This window comes from Numida meleagris, chromosome 9 (genome assembly GCF_002078875.1).
Source record: "Numida meleagris isolate 19003 breed g44 Domestic line chromosome 9, NumMel1.0, whole genome shotgun sequence".
NCBI lineage: Eukaryota > Metazoa > Chordata > Aves > Galliformes > Numididae > Numida > Numida meleagris.
The window spans coordinates 14,646,629-14,666,510 of record NC_034417.1 but is presented as its reverse complement, the minus strand read 5'-3'; the positions used below and the strand labels follow the sequence as shown (position 1 = coordinate 14,666,510).

Genomic DNA, 19,882 nt, shown 5'->3' with positions numbered 1-19,882 from the left:
CTCCACTTAGCTCTATGAGCCCTGTGAAAATGGAATCCAAAGCTGGCTATTAAAGGGGCCTGGAGATTGCTTCCATATGGCGTAACAGCATGGGAGTGGAGGGCTAAGGCCTACAGCAGGCGCTGCTTGGCTTGAGCTCCCGATCTATCCATGGACACTCGTTGCATTACACCATAACATCTGGATTATTGCTTGTAATGTCCCTGGGAAATATCCACTTCCCATCAAAGCCTTTATCTATCTCAGTTGTACTTTGAACATTTTAGTATTTAACATAGTCATGTTTGATGTGATGTACTTGCTGCTTACAGACCAAGGATTTTCCCTCCCCCCCATCCTTCCTCCGAGAAGGAAGAGGTATTTGATGTTAGTTCACAAAAAAAAAAAACAAAAAAAAAACAAAGTTTATAATTCAGATTATAATTTCTTTTAAAAACAAAGCATCCCGTTCTCTTCAAAGCTTCCAGCCCGAACACGAAAGAGTTGTTATCACTCAGTTTGCAAATCAAATTTGGATTCTTTTCATTTTTTACCTAGTCTGGTATTTTAGGGAGTCACTCAGTGTTGGGGCGGGGGGGGGGGGGGGGCTTCCTACCAAAATTTGGTCTGAAATACAGCCCCACCTTCTCAGCCACTACCTTGACAGTTCAAAGGAGAGCTGGGAGGTACTCAAACCGTTCCCAGGAAACATCAGCACCTGCAGCTCAGTATTATCAGAGCACACTGCAATGCTTCAACTCTGACCTCTCAAAACAGGTGACCCTGAGCAAACAGCCTTGTGCAGCCCTACTGTATGGCTGGACAGCTGCAAAGTGCTCTGTGCTGGGGTGCTGAGTCCAGCTCAGGGGTGGAGTGTATGGGCCACAAGCTGTGCTAACAGGACCTGACTATTTTCTGGACAAGATCAAACATCGCTTTAAAGCACCGCACTGTTAGAGGAGCCAAAACGTTTTCAGCTGGTTCAGGATACAGTGCTGATCTGAACCACCTCAGCAATGCTGCCTGCTTCCAGGGTACAGTACCCTGTAATCATCCCTCTAAATGGAGCAGCATGATACCCCAGGAAGGCTGCTTCTCTCGGGTCACATCAGCAATGCTTTGTGTTTCCTGGCCTTGACCAGGTTGTGTGTGCTCAGCAGGTCTGAGACGTCTCCCATGCCTCGTATCTTCTGAATGTACACTGAAGACACACACTGTGCTCGCTCTGCATCCCCCTTCTCGGAGTTCCCATATATTTGGCAGGCTGTTCCACTGACCACCCTGATCGAAATCCCAGCCAAACAGGCAACGTCTTCATTTCCCTTCAGTTTCTGGATGGAAGCATGTTCAGGGAAAGCCAAATGTGGTACGCCCAAGGACCTGAACCATCAATGAGTCAACTTTAGTGTTGCCTGGGGAAGGCTGCACTACAGAAAATGCCGCCCGGGTGAAAAGAAATCGATACTGTATTATTTATTACAAAAGTCCCAGCTCCTCTCTGATACCCCACGTATACTTATTTCAAACAGATTTACACAGAGTTAATTGATTAAACTTCACAGCCTCCCTCTGAGTTTGCAAAACTATTACAGAGCAGAGCACAGAGAACTGCAGTCATTAGTCTGCATTAGTCCAACAAAGTTAGTGGCAAAACAAGCACTACAAAAACCACTTTCCATTCCTCCCAGTCATCACTACACTAATCTGCCTTCACACCAGGAAAATCAAAGCCCCTGTACGCCACCCAGAAAAGGTGGTTTGCTCAATCAGTGATAATTATAAGATGTTTTTAGCTATTCAGCTCTTCCCTTCCCTGCTGCCTCCCAAGCTGCAGACAGCTCTGCGCGTGGGTGCTCCAGCTCCTCCTGTCTCTGAACCCTGCTCTTTCCAGCTGTGCTCCTGAACCACATGCCAGGCTCCAGGCCCCTCTTGCTGCATTCTCCTCCAAATGCTGCAGTCAGCCAGCTCACACTCTGGCTACATCCCAAACCAAAATCAAGGTGCTTTGCCGAGGTACAGAAAAGTTGGCTGAAGCTAGGATTTGACTAGAGGGCTGGAAATGAGGAAACACATGCTTTATGATGGAAGTTGGCACGTGTCCTGAGCACAAGACATTAGACAAGTTCACTTATCCCCCCCATCCAGTATCCATCACTTCTGAAACGAAGCTTCTGGCCCTGAGACCAGAATTTGAGGGGCCGCCTTGAGAGCTCTGACTTCATCTGAGCTCTCCATGCATTGAAAAATATTCATACATGCATCTAATGTGGGTGTTGGCTTGCAAACAACCAGCAATACCATAAATGTCATCCCTATGAGCAGCTCAGTGCTGTAAAATGGGTAAGAACTTAAAGAAAGTGTTTCCCACACAAGTATGACAGAAAGACAATGAGCACAAGAATATCCAAGGAAGCTGTTCTGTAAAAACAAACAAACCCAAAAACACACAGAGGATTTAAAGTCTAAGCCCTCATGTTTATTGCAGATTTAGGGTCTGCAAAACATCAGGTAAGCAGTAATATTCTCTGAAGCCTTGTCATGGAGCAGGACCCTGTCACATAAAGAACAGAGGTGGTTCTTTTCCATATGCTTAGAAAGGACATTTTCCTAGAAAACAGCACATCTCTGAAGAGAAAAAACCATCAGTGCTGACAGCACCATTTCCAAAATTCAGTTTCTGATTTCAAAAACGAGTAGAGAAGCTTCTCGTGCCAACTTTCAATTTTTTGCTACTTCCTAGTTTTGGTTACAAGAAGAAACCTGGACAAGAACAAGCAGGTGAGCCACACTCTGCCTTCACAGAGGCTAACAACAGAGATGAGCGAGAGTGAGCTTCGGAGGGGAAAGAACAGGCTCACTGACCCACAGCTTCACAAAATCCTTTAGGAGCTTGACTCTCCCTGCAAACACCACTGGATATAATGTCCCTCCATAGGCACCCAGTGCATCCCCTCTGGTGCATCAGGAGCGCTTTCAAATCTGTCTCTTTTCCTGACACACACATCCATGCCCCAAGTTCAAACTTGTTTTTGAAGCAATAAAGAGATGCAGAAAAATCGTACATTTAAATGACACAGCGAGGTGGCCAAGTGTGAAGTGAGTCCATCTCTCACATCTTTCATTTAAAAGGATGAGACAGGACAACAGAAAGCCTGCTGCAATCCCTGTGAAGAGGTCAACGTAGAAACTGGGCCACGTAATTTGCCATTTGAGAAAACAACAACACGCAAATAGAAGACTCTTTGGACCTCTCCTCATTAGGCAGGGAAACCATTTTGCAGAGGCAGTCTCCCCCTGGGAAAGAGGAGAGGGCAGCGAGAAAGGCAAGTGAAGCGACACGAGATTGCCGCCACGATGCGTGACCCCGTGGCAGCCGAGTCCCTACGCTCCGCAGAACGCTCCGAGCACGCCGCTGCCCACGGGGTATTGTGGGAGAAAGGCAAATAGAATGAGGCAGGCCAAAATGAAACCTAACAGCCCACGCAGAAAAAGCAGAGCGAGGGATTTTCCCCTGTGATGAGACGCCGAGGAGCACTTGGGTCCGGTCAGCCTTTCAACCAATTTGTTCAATCAGCTTCGGCTATCAAGGTGGCAACTGCGTCGCTTTTGTTTCAGGACTGAACTGCTGCAGGTCAATCCACCCCAAGCAAACCTGCTCATTTGCTTCAGAGATGTTCAACACTTAAAGGTTACTCAGCTGTACAAATGCTGGAAATAGCACGCGGGGCTCTCGGGGCAAGATTCAAGCCACCCGGGACAAACAAGGCTACTGAGCATCACCACATTGGGATCCGGCAGAGATGGTAACCAACTCCTTCTGCACCCCAGATAGCTCCAGAAAAACAGGAATAAAATCAGAAAAGAGGGGAGAGCTTGCCAATACGCAGATACGAGCTTATACGTTAATACTACTTAACAGTATCCCCTTCCTTTTGCAATGCCACTCTCCATGAGAAAGAATAAAGCTGCACTCTTGGAGACAGCTCCTGCAGAGGACAATGCAGTTCTCAGCTCCCATGAAAAATGAGGGCTCTGGATGTGCTGCCCATGTCTTGGGGTGCTGCCCAGATGTGCAATGATTCCCACTAGCTGCAGTGAAGGATATATATACTGTGTAACCAACAGATAGCTAAATCATCCAGTTTAACAGCTCTTGCACCAAAATGATTTAAAAGACAGTATTCAGTCGCTGAAATCCTTCCTGCGTAATATTTCTAACGACTGTGAAACTACTGTAGCTAGACTGGATGAACTTGTACTGCTGCTGTTTCTATTGTTGTCTGAAATGCAGCTTTCTTTCCCTGAAAGAGCAAGGGAGTGTGGAGAACACACGTGAAAAGTATGTAGTATCCACAACAGCCCAGGTGAGTCCCTTCACCTGTCTGGCACAGGGTCACATTGGGCATTAATACTACCAACAGAGGTACTCAGCATTCGGGGTGAATTTCAGAAGCCAGCAAGAATCTCACAGCTAATGTAACAATTCATTTAGAATACCGATGTTCCAACTCTGCCAAGTGCACTGAGATAACACAAAATGGCCAAATCGGAGTATAACTCGATTTCCTTCATGTAAGGAAAAAAAAAGGGAAAGTTATATTCATTTTTGTCCATCCTCACAGTAAGCCATTTTCCTTGTATTTTTCAGAAAAAGAAAAGCTAAATGTTACAATGTGGGTCAGCTATAGTTCACTTTTAATAAATTCAGGAAAACCATTCCTAATAGAAAACTTTGATTTGCTTAAACCTGAAGAGATGAAATTTAGATTCGTCTCAGTTCAGCTGCTCGAATGGGAAGTACACGGCCTTTATTCCTGCAGCAACCAACCACAGTCAGCTCGGGAGCCAAAAAGATGAGTTTGTGCATGCATTAGAGAGCTCATCCCATTTCCCCTGCCCCCCTTATTGCTATATCTTTATCTCGTCCAGCAACATTGTTTTCTACCCCATCATACTCTCTGGCCATTCTTCCATAACCTCTTGTGCCTTCCCTAGACACCTATATTCCCCACGCACGCCATTTTTCTTTCTTGCCTTTATGTTCTGCCACAAACTGCTAGTACTGCTTCCACAGCCCAGAGTTTCCTAACTAAAGATGGTTATTGATGTACAGTACTAGTGTTTTAGTGCAGTAGCAGAATCAATAAACTAGGAAATACTGCTTTGTCAGATTTTGCCAGTGCATGCTGGGAAATATTTTTAGTGCCTTTGGATGGTCACAGAGCTTTTCTTTAGAGATCACACTGGAGCATGAACTATGTCTTCCCTCAGAAGAACTGAAGCTCTCCTACCCTCTAGTGACTGTAACTGAATAGAGCACAAGGTTGCAGCTCTGTGGTTTGCTTCTTTTTCCCCCCTCCTCTTTCAAACAGCACTTGCATTTCTTGTAACTTGCTCCCATGCCTTAGCATCTCAATTCTATTTAAAAAAGATGCTACAGCAGAAGCCAGAGTCTTGAGAAGTGCCAGACCTGACAATATGGCTTATAGCTGAAGGTCTAGAAAACTGTATATATAAAAAAAATAATTCAAAATGCAATGAGGTATAGCATACAGCAGAGAAAAATAAATGGCAGCAACCAGGGCAGAAGTTTGGCTATTCTGCACAAAAGGGAGCAGAGTTTAAAACCCCATTCCCCTTCCTGGGACCTAAAGCCAACCAGCGTCAAGAGACAACTGTGTGTGCTTGCATGAGAAAGAGAGGGATTGAGCTACACTGACTGAGTGGGGACATGGTAATTTCCAGAGCTTAAGTTAAAAACTAAAGTGCTGAGCTCTTCAATTCACTTTCTGCCGTCCTGCATTCAGGGATGTCTGGCAGCCCTCTGCAAGCGCAGCACTATGGGTCTGTGTTATCTCCCCGCAACTGGGGCTCACCGAGCCACCAGCCAGCTCCAAGGGCTCAACTTTGCACTTCTGGTTACAAAAATATTTTTGCTGCCACCATACCTGAGAGAATTGGCTCCTCCACATACCACAACACAGTTACGATGAATAAAACAAGAGGAGGTTAATTATTCAATTTATTTAGGCACAAACTGATAGTTATATAGGGAAAATACCAGGATGCATATGTGCTCTCATAGGAGCCAGATCTTGCTTTCCAGGAGGTCAGTCTTTAGGGCTCTCAAGTCAAGTACTGGGCCTTGCAGTTTCTGTATCATTATTATTTACTCAATAGCAAATTAAAGCTTGACAAAACAAATGAAAAGCCACAAGTCCGCTTCCCGAACCAGTTAAAATATAATGTAAAAATGGGATATTACAGGAAGATAGATGTAATGGCAGCCTTCAGGACTACTAGAAAAGACCAAGGAAAGCATGTTCCATAGATACGCAGCAACACCAATCTTTGGAATCCTGTTACATTGCTGGTAATGGTAACTGCCTGCTCTTTCTCCATCCTGAGAACAAAAGGAATTTGAAAACCCACAGAAGGAGCCAGAAGACATAAATACCATCTCACCAATTCCTCCAGAGGCAAGACACACCCCAAACAATTCAATTGGGAACCAGTCGACCTGTTTTCAACACCAGTACGTACTGCTGGCCACCTTTCGGGTACTCCTAAGCAATCCAAATCCTCCACAGCTTTCTCGTTGTTGTTGCTTAATCATAGAATGCTTTAGGATGGAGAGGACCTAAAGGTCATCTAGTTTCAACCCCTTGATGCAGGCAGGGCTGCCAACCACTAGATCAGGCTGCCCAGAATCCAGGATGAATTTACTCCCATTTTCTGTTAGTAGAGACTCTTTCTATAGTTCTTTGCCAAATGAGGCCTTACTCTAATTTGCTGATAGATGCTACCATAGGCCAGACAGTAAGAAAACAGAAGCAATTTCACATCACACTGAAAAAATCAAAAAAGCAAATGGAATGAGAACTACCACATGTAGGTTGCATCTAGACTTCCAAAGTTATGATACTTTTACACTTCGTTTTAGAGGAGAGCACAAAGATATGGGGAGCGGACCTTTTTGAAAAGAAAAGGTATGCATTACCTTGGATGAAGTTCTCTTCTTCCGACTTGACCACCTCTATTCGGGAGTCCCCAGCATTGTACCAAAGAGAATCCACAGGGGAGGAGTAAAATGGGGAAAGTTGTTCAGTAAAGTAATTCAAACATCAGCTTATAAAACTTACTGGAAAAGCTTATTAATAAGGAGGGGCTTGGATCTATTACTGCATTAATTTATCTTCCTCCTCCAAGGCACCATCAACAAACTCAAAATACCTGCATTGCACCAAAAATAAGAGGACTAAAAAAAATCAGGAACAATAATCGGAGGGACAGAGAGCCATTAGTGAGAAACATGGCTTATACTTTTGGTGCCATCTGGTTCTACAGTAAGCTAATTTTAAAAAGAAAAAAAAAAGAATCATCTTGCTGTTAAGTGCTAATGTGGACAGAGCCATTTCACTATTCTGATTCCAGTGGAAATGGCTGAGCAATTTGCATTTGAAATACGAGGGCTTAAAACATCATCTTTAAAAAAAATTACAGTGTGCACCAACTCTTCTATCATCCGCACTCTGAATATTAACTAAGCACCCTAGAGTACCAAAAGCCTCTACTTCAAACCAGTGCATTTTCTGTCTCACTGGCTAAGTCCACTTTATTCCACGTCTTCCTAAAAATCCCAGAAGAATTCCATGGTTCTTCTGGCTAAATTACTTCTTCCTAAAGACACTATGTCTGCTTCACCCCTTCCTGTAATCCAGTGACACTTGCCAACAACATTGTCTTGTACAAGTTCATTGGGGAATTCACATCTCAGATTGAAGCCATCGCCTCATAACATAGACATATAAATAGAGCAACAGTGCTCTGACATCATTAAGTTTTTAAATAATCACATACCAAAGTAGAAGTAACTTTACAATTATCATAAAATTAATGTAGAGGATGATTTTTTGCAATTTTCAGAAAAGGCAACAATTTGAAAAATAATTATTGAAGTGCAGACATCCCGTGACAACTTTTTCTTATTCTGCTTTCAAACCCTTTGAAACATTTCTATAAATAATCCCATTTAGACTGTAATTTCATACCTGTAATTCAATAATGTGCTGTAAACAGCAACTTCCATACTAGACTGTACAGAAGATCAGAAAGATTTTTCTCTTTATATATTTATGTCTCATATTTAAAACTGGGCTGGCTTGAAAACCAGAGCTAAGAAAATGCCAAATTGTGTCTTTTCCCTGCTCCTTGCAAAGCTGTTCCACGGACAGCAGCAACATGAGTTCACCAGTGAAGGCACGATGTACACTGTATAAAACACTGGTAGGAATCTTGGAAGTTTAAAACAACAACATAACCAACACCTGCACAACATGAAATTTAAAAACTAACAGCTTTGAGTTGCTCGCAATCTCTGCCCAGTTTTTTTCTGTCTTTCTAGCAACAAAGCTGCACTGTATTTCTGCATGAGGAGCCAAGTTCAAGTGAATTCAGTACGAAACTCAGTATCAAAATCAGGGTTCTTAGGAGAAATCTCTTCCTTTCAGCCAGTGTTCTCTTCCTGCTGCATTGATGCAGTTACAGTCTTGACTTCAAATCCCTATCTTTAGATGTATTTTTTCATCACTGGCATGAGAGAGAAGAATTGCATTCAAAATGCTGGGTTGTTTCCACGTGTGAAAATCCAAGCTCCTTGATGGCAACCAGAAAACAGCATGCTCTGGAATAGCAGTCGCAGCAGTGGAAGATAACGTGCACACGATACATGGATAGCATTGCCACAGTGCACTTTGCAACTACAAGACAAAAGAATTTAGCTACAGATGTCTAAGCATCTTTTACTCAGTTAAACATGGAGCTTTTTTTTTTTCCCTAAAGCCATGATCTATATCAATTTCAATATAAAGTTCTGTGAAGATGAAAATAAAGGTGGCATTTTGAAGTAAATCAGATTAGGTCAGGTCCTTTTTTTTTTTTCCCTCACCTCAACACATTTCAGCTATAAATTTGATTTCCTAAGCCACTTACATTTCTCTTGAAGTCTCCTTGCTTGACTGCTAGACTCAAGTTTAATACAATCACTCCCATGTCATCTTCTAAACTGTTGGGATCTTCCAGTTTTAAAACCTGTTCAGTAGTTCTACAAGCAAAACAAAAAAATAAAAGAAGAAAAGGTACGGATTTGTTGTCTTCAGTTAACTCGAGTTCATTCCTAAAGGTCACTCTGAGCTGTGCAAATTTCAGCCTCTTGTCTGAATTCCCAATATTGAGTTTAAATATGAAAGCAGGAAGTCTGAAGCTGATAGTCCCGACTAAATGCACAACCCTTTTAATAACACAGCCTGTCATGATATTCCTGTGTTATTACCTGCATTTCTTCAGATGTGGGTACAAGCTGAACTAAGTTACTGCTGCCTCCAATTCACAGGGAAGAAGGAGGACAGAGAAACTTAACCAAGTGAATTTTCTAACATTAATGGCTGAGACTTGACTCAGAATACGTATTCTGCCTTACCTCCGTGTGCATTTAATCTCCCTCTGTGACTCAGTTCCCTCTCTGAAAACGGTAATGCTGGCATTTACTTGGTGGCACTATCTGACAGATAAATTCATTAATGTTTCTGGAAACACGCATACAACAGCCATGGGAGCTATAATACACCCGCACAGGGCGAACTCATTTTCTCAAAAAAAAAAAAGTCACACAGTGAGTGAGTATAAAAGAGAGAAATAAAACTTGAATTCCTGGCTTCCAGCTTCACATTCAGACCAAGCAGCAGTAGACAAAAGGCGAAGGGCTTTGCCTCTGCACTAAATCAGGGCCAGATGCAGCTGCAGCAGGGCTGGGTGGCTGCGGGGGGAGGATGGAACTGGGGGAGCTCGCTGGCAGCAAGGCACTCCCAGTCAAATAATCTGCAGAAAAATGCACCCCACTCTACAGGGGGCTATAGCAGGGGGTTCTCAGCTTTCTCCCCAGTTCTTCTGTCATAAATCTACCTCCATAAATTATTCTGGCATAGCTAGAATAAATAATCCCTGCATATAGAAACTCATTCCTAGATACAAGAAGAGCAGCTTCGTCTGTACTGGGCTCCATCCAGGTACAACTGCAATCCAGTACATGATGCCAGATGAAACCGCACCTATATGGCATTTATCTAAAGCTAATTTCTCCTTTTTGAAACATGTTCCTCACCCTTCAATCAGAAAAAAGTTTCCACAAACAGATGAATTCCAAGCCATAGCAAAAGCATTTCATTATTTTATCGTGTCCCTCAACTGGAGTGCAATAACACCATTAATTAAATAAATGTGTTACCTATTGAGTTCAAGTTCAGTGAGTGCTACAAATGCCGAACCCATGAAGTCAGAAGAGGTTAAGTCTCGATCATACACCTGGTGGCAAAATAAAATAAATATTTAGAATTTTCACATCATAAGGCAGTTTTATCCAGCTGATAAAAGAACTGATATTTTAAGGCTTTTCAGATCAAAGCTTAAATATAATTCAGGGATAATTTTCCATTTCCCTGCTTTAATTTGTATTTTTAGCTGAATATTTAAACAGTGTTTTGAAAGTATCATCTTAATATTATGTAAACAAAGACGTGTGCTGCTACAGATTGTGCCTGTTCCTTTATGCTCTATGATGAAACGCTGCAGAACATCAGGTAGTTCCTGCTACAGATGTTTTAGCAATTAGTGCTCACAACTGGTAGCTTGCAGTTCTGGTAACTGTAATGGTACTCATAATGAGAAAAGGCTTTGCTACTTGTCACGGTTGCATCCTGGGCAATAATTCTGTTCAATCCAGCCAAATTACACTCTTAAAATAAGAGTATGAAACCACTACTGATTTCACCAGGTTTGCACAAGCATGGTAAGTTACAGCAGAAATTAGCCCCGTAGTCTTAAATATATCCTGTCAAGGAATTTCATTTCAACTTGAGTTTTCAGTGAATGAAAGCAAAACATTCAAGTGAAATCTGGAAAAGACATATGTGCATTTTAATTTGAAATTGCTAAAACTCTTAAACCAGATCGTGTTTTGCATTATGCTACCGCAGTGAATAAAAGAATCACTATGTTTTTACAGCAGAAAACAATTGCTTAAAACGATATTTATCTATCTTTCAAAAAATTTTAAACCAAGACTTACCTTGACCCAGAGTTTTTGATCGAGAGTCTGTACGGGCAGCACGACAGTCTCATCCCAAACTGGGTTTAGGTTCTTGTAGATTACCTTACTTTTGTATAGAGTTTTCCCATTCAGTTTGAACTTCACATACGGGTCACTTGTACCTGTGATAATTAAAAAGGGATAGATCAGCACCGCCCCCATATAAACACACAGTCTTAAAATATAATTTAATAAAATAATAAATGGTAATGTCTTTCTTCTAATATACACTCATATGCATAACTACCTATACAGAAATGCCTAGTTTGTACAGGAAATCAATTGAACATAACCAGAAAGTTCCCTGAGAGCAGACAGCAACATCTTCATAGTTTATTCGATCTCTGCTTCATTATTCTTACAGAGTGGTAATTATTCTTTAGTAACTTTGTTAATATTTTGAGTAAAGAGCAAACAAGGATGAAGAAATATTTACAGGCCAATTAGGAAAGCAAACAGTAAAAGAGAAAATATGATCCTGTGACAACGAATATTTAGAACAAAACTAAAAGGCATTATAACTCTGGATAGGAGTGCCAAGGATACCAGTAACAATAGCTAAAATACCCATCAGGATTTCATCACTGCTGCCATTTGCCTATTTACTTAAATTCAAATTTCAAGTTCCACTGAAAGAAATACTGACAATATTCAGCAGCTCAGGATAAAACCACACAGAGAACAGATTCCATAAAGAAAATCAACAATACTCAGGTAACACATTTTTTAATCCAGGCAGCACATTCTGCCATGGCAATAATGTCCCATATTTTTATGGAGCAGATGTCCATAGGCAGACCATGATGCTCGTGCTGCTCGGCAGCAATAGACAGACTTGCAGCTGTCAGAGGAAAAGAGAAGAGGGAAATTTTATTATTATTATTAAGCCAATGGTTTCTGCACTAACACCAATCACCATGCAGGACAAAAAAAAAAAAAAAGAGGGAACGAGGTATGGAAAATATTTAACTAGATGGTTGATTTAGTAAGGCACACAGACTGCAAAATCTCATGGACTGCCAATAAGTGAAATAATAAAATTGAGGTGTAGCATCATTTACAATTAACCGATCCCAAGTGTTGCTTATCTGTAATGTTCAATATTGTCTGCACTGTACTTTATATTTAGAATTCCACTTCCCTGCTAACAGTTCCATTTCATATCAGCTAACCCGACAGATGCATCCACACCAGGCACTGCACGCTTCCAATGCAGCCACCACTGCAAATGCTGCATTTCAAGGAGCTGCTGCTGCCACAACTTCAGACTTCACAACTTCAAAATAATCTTAATGTGTCCTCCCAGGTCCCCAAAGAGCTACTGGTGATGAATGAGGAGATATGATCAATGCTATGTGAAGAAAGACTCAGACTCGAGAAAAAATAGCTACGCAATAACATCTATTTAGGCACTTGGGGACACAGTGGGCATGGTGGGGACGAGTTGAGGGCTGGACCTGATGATCTTAGTGGTCTTTTCCAGCCTTAATGATTCTATTTGGAAACAAATAGTAAATACAACTGTATGTCTGGGGACACAGAGACTTATTTTTAAGAATTATAGAAAGTTTTTATTCTGCTTTCACTTGAGAAGTGATGAGTCAGAGTCCCGTCCAGTTCTGCACATAAGGGGTGTTTCATTCACAGAAGGAAAATATTGATTGGATTTCAAATACAACCCACAATAGTGCTTGCTGAAATCAACTTTGTCGTTGTTGTTGGGAAAAACACTACAAACATAAATACAATTTTTTTTCCCCTTCTTCTCTGAGAGGTGATAATAATAAGGGCCTGACCCAAAGGCCAGGGAAGTCAGAGGTCAGCTTCTCATTGGTTTTAATGGGTTAGGACTAGACCTTCCACTAGAATACTTACTAAAACTATGATTGTACTCCCACATAAAGCACCCAGCTTAAAAACAGCACGCTTTACACAATGAATGGAAATAGTAAGATAGAACATAGCCCCGCTATGTGGGCAGTGGCCCTCCGAGGATTTACAGGCTGAGAAATGACGCCATTGAGCTCTGGGGTGTTCGTTTCTCCCAGCTCCAAAGATCCCAACTCTGTTCTGCTTTAAAAGGAAAAGAAAGGATGGGTAGGAATTAACTGCACGCTCAAAAACAGTAACAGTAATAATGATGTCCAGAACCTATCCTGTGCACAAAATAGTAACCAGCCTAGATAAGGAAAGCACTTGATGAAATTAAAGCATGAAGAGGTTGATGGAGGTCTATGGCTGTAACTCAACTGGTTTTGGCACAGAAAACCCATGAGAGAGGGCAAAGCCTAAAAAGAGAAAAAGAGGAGATGGAGAAAGCAAACAGCCAGCAAGTTCAATATCTGCCAGCACGAAACTCCAAGTCCTTTCTCTGAGGATGGGAAGCAAGAGGACCATATCTAAGTAAGCATCCTAATTGCATTATTGCTCTGAAAGCTTTCCAGATCATTAATAAAGGGAAATAAAAAGAGGGGGAAGGGCTGCCTGGTGCTGTTCATGTGAATTAGGCTGTAGCAATCATTCTTTTCTATAAACATGTACATAAGAGGAAAAGAATACACACAAATATATATATATATATAAAACAGTGAGGAAAAAGCTATAATAAAAAGAGGCCTTTAATTAAATAAGATTGCCACACTGGGATCAGGCCTTCATGCTTGTCAGCTTACTCTCAAAATAAACATCTCAAACCCAGGCCTCAGTGGTGTCACTTACTCCGGCAAGGCACACTGGGTAATCCCTCGCTATCTTGACAGCTACATAATGTTCAAACTGTTTCACGGGTGAATGGCGGCACTTGCGCAAAAGAAAATATTAATGCCTGGAATTAATAGAAAAAGGGATGATGGCTTACAAAAGCCAAACAAGGGAAAGGTGTCAAGTTAGTGCGGTGTTAATTGTTAGGGAAAATAATTGTGAGCGGGCGTGGGTTTCGGCAGCGCTTGGCTGTCGGGCTGTCAGAGGGGTAACATCTCAACTAGGCAGGCAGGGGAACGGGGCCAGCAGCGCGGGAGAGCCGCTCCGACGTCCTACAAATGACAGAATGGCACCTCTGTGCCAACAGACAGACGGACCTCAACCTCCAAGGTGGCAGCTGGACACATACCGGGGCTCGCTGGCATTGTCTTGGGCTGATCGAGTTAGGCAACAAGGCTGGATGGAGGGGGCGAGGCACTGCAGCCCCTTTTGAGGCTTTCAAGGTTTCCCGCACAACATGTTGGCAAAGCTGCTGCGTCTCCCTGGGTCACTGCACTTACTTCTGGTGTTCTTTAAGATGCCCCAGATTGCTTTCAGGTGGTCAACACAGGATAAAAGGAGACAGGCAGTGAGAAACAGGGCAGACGGGGCAGCCACACCTGACGGGATGAATAGCACAGACTGCAAATTATTGTTAACCGCGTCCGAGTTCAAGGCTCGTAGCCTTCTGGATTCAAGATCGGGCAGACATTTGCATCTATTAAATGCTGTTAATTAGGGACAATCTACAGTCTAGCCAAACAGTAAAGCTTTTCAAATCAGTGAATGGTGATTTATGATATGAAATGATCTAAAAGGAGGATATATTTTAGATTTCTATTAGACACAACAGGTGCTCAAGAATATTCTGAAGAAGCCAGGCCATTAAAAAAAGCTTTTGAGAAGTCACTTACCAGCAAAGGCATCCAAGACAGTAACAGAAAAAAAGAAAGGATGACTTCCACACAACAAACAGCTGATCATTCTATCAGCTAGACCTATTTTTGCACAAGAACATCTCAAAAGCGATGCACACCCAAATTCTTTTGCCTCTACTACCTCCCACTACCACTACAAAGCCCCAAGTGCAGGCACAACGAGCCCCAGCTAAAATCTGAGCGAATTCAGTGAGCCAAGGTGGCTGAGACGCGGCAGCAGGACGGGGTTTAGCAGCACAAGAAACTGTTAATGGTGTCTTTGAATGGATACTGCTGCCCTCTAGCAGCCAGCAAGAGATGAGTCACATCAGCTGCGTTAAAACAGTATACACACTTGTTTCATAATTAGAAAAAAAATAACACCAGATCCCATATGATTTCAAACCACACTCCATTTTACAGGAGTAAACTTACTGGAACTACAGCATATGAAACAAGTCTTGTTACATAAATAAAGAAAATTACCACCTAAGTTGCATTAAAATCCTGAAAGCTCAAAGCAAGAACAGTGTGAAACATAACCTGGATCATTTCAAGGTTTGGTTAAAATCCTACATTTGAATCTGAAGAAGGAAATGAAGGATTTATTTTATATGCACATAAAAAAATACATTTCTTATAATCTTCCTAGAAATAGAATTATTTGAGTTATTTACAACAAGTAGTAAAAGACATTTTACAACGGAACACACTTTTTAAATGGAAAACCACTGTCCTTGTAGTGAAATAGCTGAGACCAAGGCTTAAAGGGGAAATCAGGAAGAAAAAAAAAAAAAAAAACACGTAATCTGAGAGCAGGAAATCCAGGTAATTTTGGAAAGTTTTGTGCACAGCGAATTTTAAGTGATCGGTGATTCTTGGGAACAAGCATCACCGATAGGCTCCAAGGGAAAATAAACCAATAACTCAACGAGAGATATGTGAAGAATTCATGCAGATCTATACTTGAAGGGAAAGAAAAAAACTGAGAGGATATTTCAGAAATGATAGTTTAAAAAAAAAAAATCCTCTCAGAAACTGGATTCAGCACCCCACCAACCGCTGCAGAACAAGCTGCTGAATGCAGAGCCACGCAGAATCCAGAAAGCATCAAAAATAAGTACTGAAGCCATTCAAATCCTTAGCGTTTGTAAATTAGTCATGATTAAGCCTTTCAAAAAGAAGTGTGAAAAGTTGCCTAATACATCTGAATAATTAATAAATCTGAAGAGCTAATGATCTAATTGCCGATACCCTGAAAACAGAGAGAATCTAAATTAATCAGTGTGTTTGCAGGGAGTGATTCAGCCTAATTGCTCTGAGCATTTGCTTTCCAAACAATGGATTTATTCTTTGCAAGCTGAGAAACCCCTGAGCCCTGTGCAAAGCCATCCTTGCCTCCAACACCGCTACCATCGCAGAGCTGGGCAGGAGACGGCCCAGAGCCGTGGCTGGTGCAGGTGTACTGCAGGCGTGTCGGTGCTTAAAGAACAAAGTATGTGCTATCCCGTCCCCTCTTCTTTCCATTTTCTTTTTTACAGCCCCTTTAGATACTGAGAAGCCACTCTCAGGTCTCCCCAGAGCCCTCCCTCCTCCAGGCTGCACAGCCCCGGCTCTCAGCCTGTCCTCGCAGGGACAGTGTTCCATCCCTTGGATCATTTTTGTGGCCCTCCTCTGGATGCACTCCAACAGGCCCACGTCTCTCCTGCACTGAGGACTCCACGTCTGGGTGCAGTACTCCACGTGAGGTCTCACGGCACAGAGCAGAGGGGCAGGATCATCTCCCTCGCCCTGCTGGCCATGTTGCTTTGGATGCAGCCCAGGATACGTTTGGCTTCAGGGCTGCAAGGGCACGGTGCTGGCTCATGCCCGCCTTCTGAGCAGGGATGATGGGATGCAGCCAGCAAGCAGACAGCCCCTTCTGCACTCCTGCAACCTGCACTGCTCCCTTTGTGCAGTCCTCACACGCACGCTTCCCATATCCTACTGTCTGGATCACAAAAGGAAAGAAATGAGAGCAAAAAACCAAGTGCAGCAGCAGGAAACCATCAGGGAAACCTGAGAGGAAGAAAGACAAAAGGACAGATAGGGCACAAAGAGCTTGCAAAAATCTAGGAAATGGAAAACTGTGCAGAAAAGAGAGGAAAAAGAAGTCCATCGGAGCAATGCAACAGAGGGGAAAAAAAACTGAAGAGAACCACAGACGCTCACCAGTTGACAGCACATCTGAGAAATGTATTTATCATAACCACAGTGTGTAACAGAGGTAACCATACACTCTAAGCCTGGAAGTACGGAATTTAGAAACACAAAGGGCTTCTCACCCTTACATGCACTCAAAACTGTTTGTTTGGTTTTTTTTTTCCTCACAGTAGTACAGTGGAGTTTGTCAACTGAAGAAGGCAACACCTCCCTGCAGCTGTGGCACCATCTCGCTGCTCGGTGTCACAGTGCAGCTGCTCTGCAGTGATGGTTGTACAGACAGCAGCAGCCACAGTCAGAGCATCCCAGGGCCAGAAGGGACCGTGACATTTCAGAGTTTGTTAGACCAACTCACACAAACATCAGGCATCACTCTGCCAAAGGAAAGCGGATGAAGAAGTAGAAATGGGCTCCATCTCCTCCCAATTCAAAGCACATAGAGCTGGAAATCACGAGCTTCACAAAAATGGGCTCAAGGAGGCCAAAAAGCTACCAAGGGCATAACAGAACAGCAACATTTAGAACTGGTGGCTTAGAGTGTTTAATATTTTATCAAAGCCAAACAAAATATGCGGTAATTTTCACTCCTGCACAACTACCAGCGTTTCCCAAATACGCACGTTTCAATAATAAAATGCATTCTGCTCTGTTACCATTCACTGTATTAAAACTACATAGGTCACAGACTCCTCACCATTACCATGATGTTATTGGGTGATTAGTAGCAATAACACTACACAAAGTGCACAAAATGCTGGTATTGGGCTGGTACCCACTCATGTTCACAGCGTTTGGTTCATCAGTCACAATCATAAATGTGGGAGGACCCATGCACATCTGCCACGAGGCAATGTACACACAAGGGATGCGACTGCCACTTGCCAAGCACACCTTCCTGTCTGCTCAGGCAATCTCTAATGTATGGCTGTGTTGGATTGTACCCCAAGAAGCATCAGTGAGAAGCAAATAAACCAGATTCCAAGCAAACTGATGGTCAATGAGCCCCTACGAGAGGACACTGCAATACTGGTCTGGAGAAGGATTTCTTCAGAGCATCTCTCAGTTCTACTGAATCAAGATCCTGCTCTGCAGCACTCTGCTTTCTTGGCTTGGGTACACAGAGACACAGACGGCTGAAAAACCACGGGAGAGGCAAAAGGTGAAGAAAACAGCAGCCGGGAGTAGAAATTAACAGATAATATTATGAAGGTAAATAAAGAGTAAGAAAAAACTGGCGAAGTGAAACCAAAGGAAATATCCCTAAAAGAGCAGTAAGCAGTGAGTGAGAGTTCAGAAGAGTATCCGCGAGGTTTAGGAAAAGTGAAGTCACACACCAGTCTTACAGCCTGGGGTTATCAGCAGAACCATCCCTCACCTTTACTCAGCCAAGAGTAATTACTTCCTTCATTACAAGTGTATAATGAGTCAACTCAGAGAAAGGCATGAATTTGCTGAGAAGAACCAGGACTATCCAGCAACAGCTGTTTTAAATGGCAGAAAGATATTTTCTCTGCCAAACAACTTAGATTAATACACACATACACATATTAAAATGCTCAATGCAACTGAAGCCACTTCTTCCTCCTCCTGCCCATAGGCTGGCACAGGCAGCAAACAAGGCAGCAAACAGGCAGCAGAGGGCAGCAGGGACACGTGGAGAGGCTCCTGCTCCTCCTGCAAGCCCCCGAGCCTCAGTAGGAGCCATTCAGGGAGCTGCCCAGGACTTAACATCGAGGGGAAAAGTGCTGGTGTCAGAATGGCACAGAGCACCACACAAGTGCAATTTGCTTTCAGCAAATACAGAGCTTTCCCAAAATGTACATCTATGAGTCTGATTGTTGCTTTCAGTCTTCGCTTTCCTGCCCCCAACCCCAAAAGCAATTGCTGTTATCACAATCACTAAAAACAAAAACGTAGGAAATTTACAAAACTGATCTAAGCTGAAGATGCTGGTAACACACTCTTCATTCAGGCTCTGTGGTTTATATGGGTTTACATGACAATTTTTTTTTCTTCTCGTTTCCATCACTGACCAGTTACCACTAAGTATGACTGCTGTATGTGAATACATGCTGCTGAGCTCCTGCTCATGAAGCCTGACATCCCTGCTACCTACCTGAGCATTTTTGCAGTTGTTCACACAACGCTGACCAGAGGATGTTTAAACCTCCTATACTCACACTACAACACAGGACCAGCAACTCATCATTTACCCACTGCAGAGTTCCAGAGCACCCTGTTGCATGTTAATAAAACAAATGTGGTGAAGAGGGTTTGAAACCCTCACGCAGCTGCGTCAGACAGCTTTGCTTGGTTAGCTCTGGGGTTTTCCTGTTCCCAAAACATGAATGAGCACGACTTGGCCTCCAGCCCTGGCTCCACAGCCAGACTGGAGGATGCACTGGCTGCAGGCAGCATGTTCCTATAGTCAAGCTATTGGAGTGGAATGTTACAGCCCAGCTCAGCGGCCATATCCGGAGTCGCAGCAAGGGAGAGGAGGGAAGTTGCATTCTCCCAGCCCACAAGTTTTCTGAGGTTTCCTCATGTTGGCTTTGCTCATCTCTCCAACAACTTCCCACTTTTAAAAGCACGCTGCAAAACCACAGCAGCCAGAGCTCAGACCTAAATGTCTCACAAAGATCCTAAGTAACCGGGAGGACAGCAGACCTGTAAGGATATGCATTGAGCATCACCAGTACGAAGAGGCCACCAACACTACTGTGCCTGAAGAATAACCATTAAGTCACTATTTGCCCCTCATCCCAACATCCGTTTAAAGAAAAAAGAAAGCAGGAATTTTATTGAATCATTTACCACCTCACAGTCTTCTAAATGAGCAGTCATCTGCCACAGAAAGTGACAGACCCAAAATGATTCTTCCCCTTGATTCTGTTGTTTCACT

The 19,882-nt window shown here is 42.9% G+C and overlaps 1 protein-coding gene across 2 annotated transcripts in view; it reads right to left on the bottom strand.

Moving 5' to 3' along the window:
• Nucleotides 1-19,882, bottom strand: part of MCTP2 (multiple C2 and transmembrane domain containing 2) — a 117,622-nt gene that overhangs the window by 73,582 nt on the left and 24,158 nt on the right. For both annotated transcript variants that reach the window (XM_021407429.1, XM_021407428.1), the window contains exons 6-9: nucleotides 11,102-11,244; nucleotides 10,262-10,338; nucleotides 8,971-9,082; nucleotides 6,980-7,015 (exon numbers count right to left, since the gene is read on the bottom strand). In XM_021407429.1, the coding sequence (XP_021263104.1) occupies nucleotides 6,980-7,015; nucleotides 8,971-9,082; nucleotides 10,262-10,338; nucleotides 11,102-11,244 (368 nt within the window). The remainder of the gene's footprint in view (nucleotides 1-6,979; nucleotides 7,016-8,970; nucleotides 9,083-10,261; nucleotides 10,339-11,101; nucleotides 11,245-19,882) is intronic.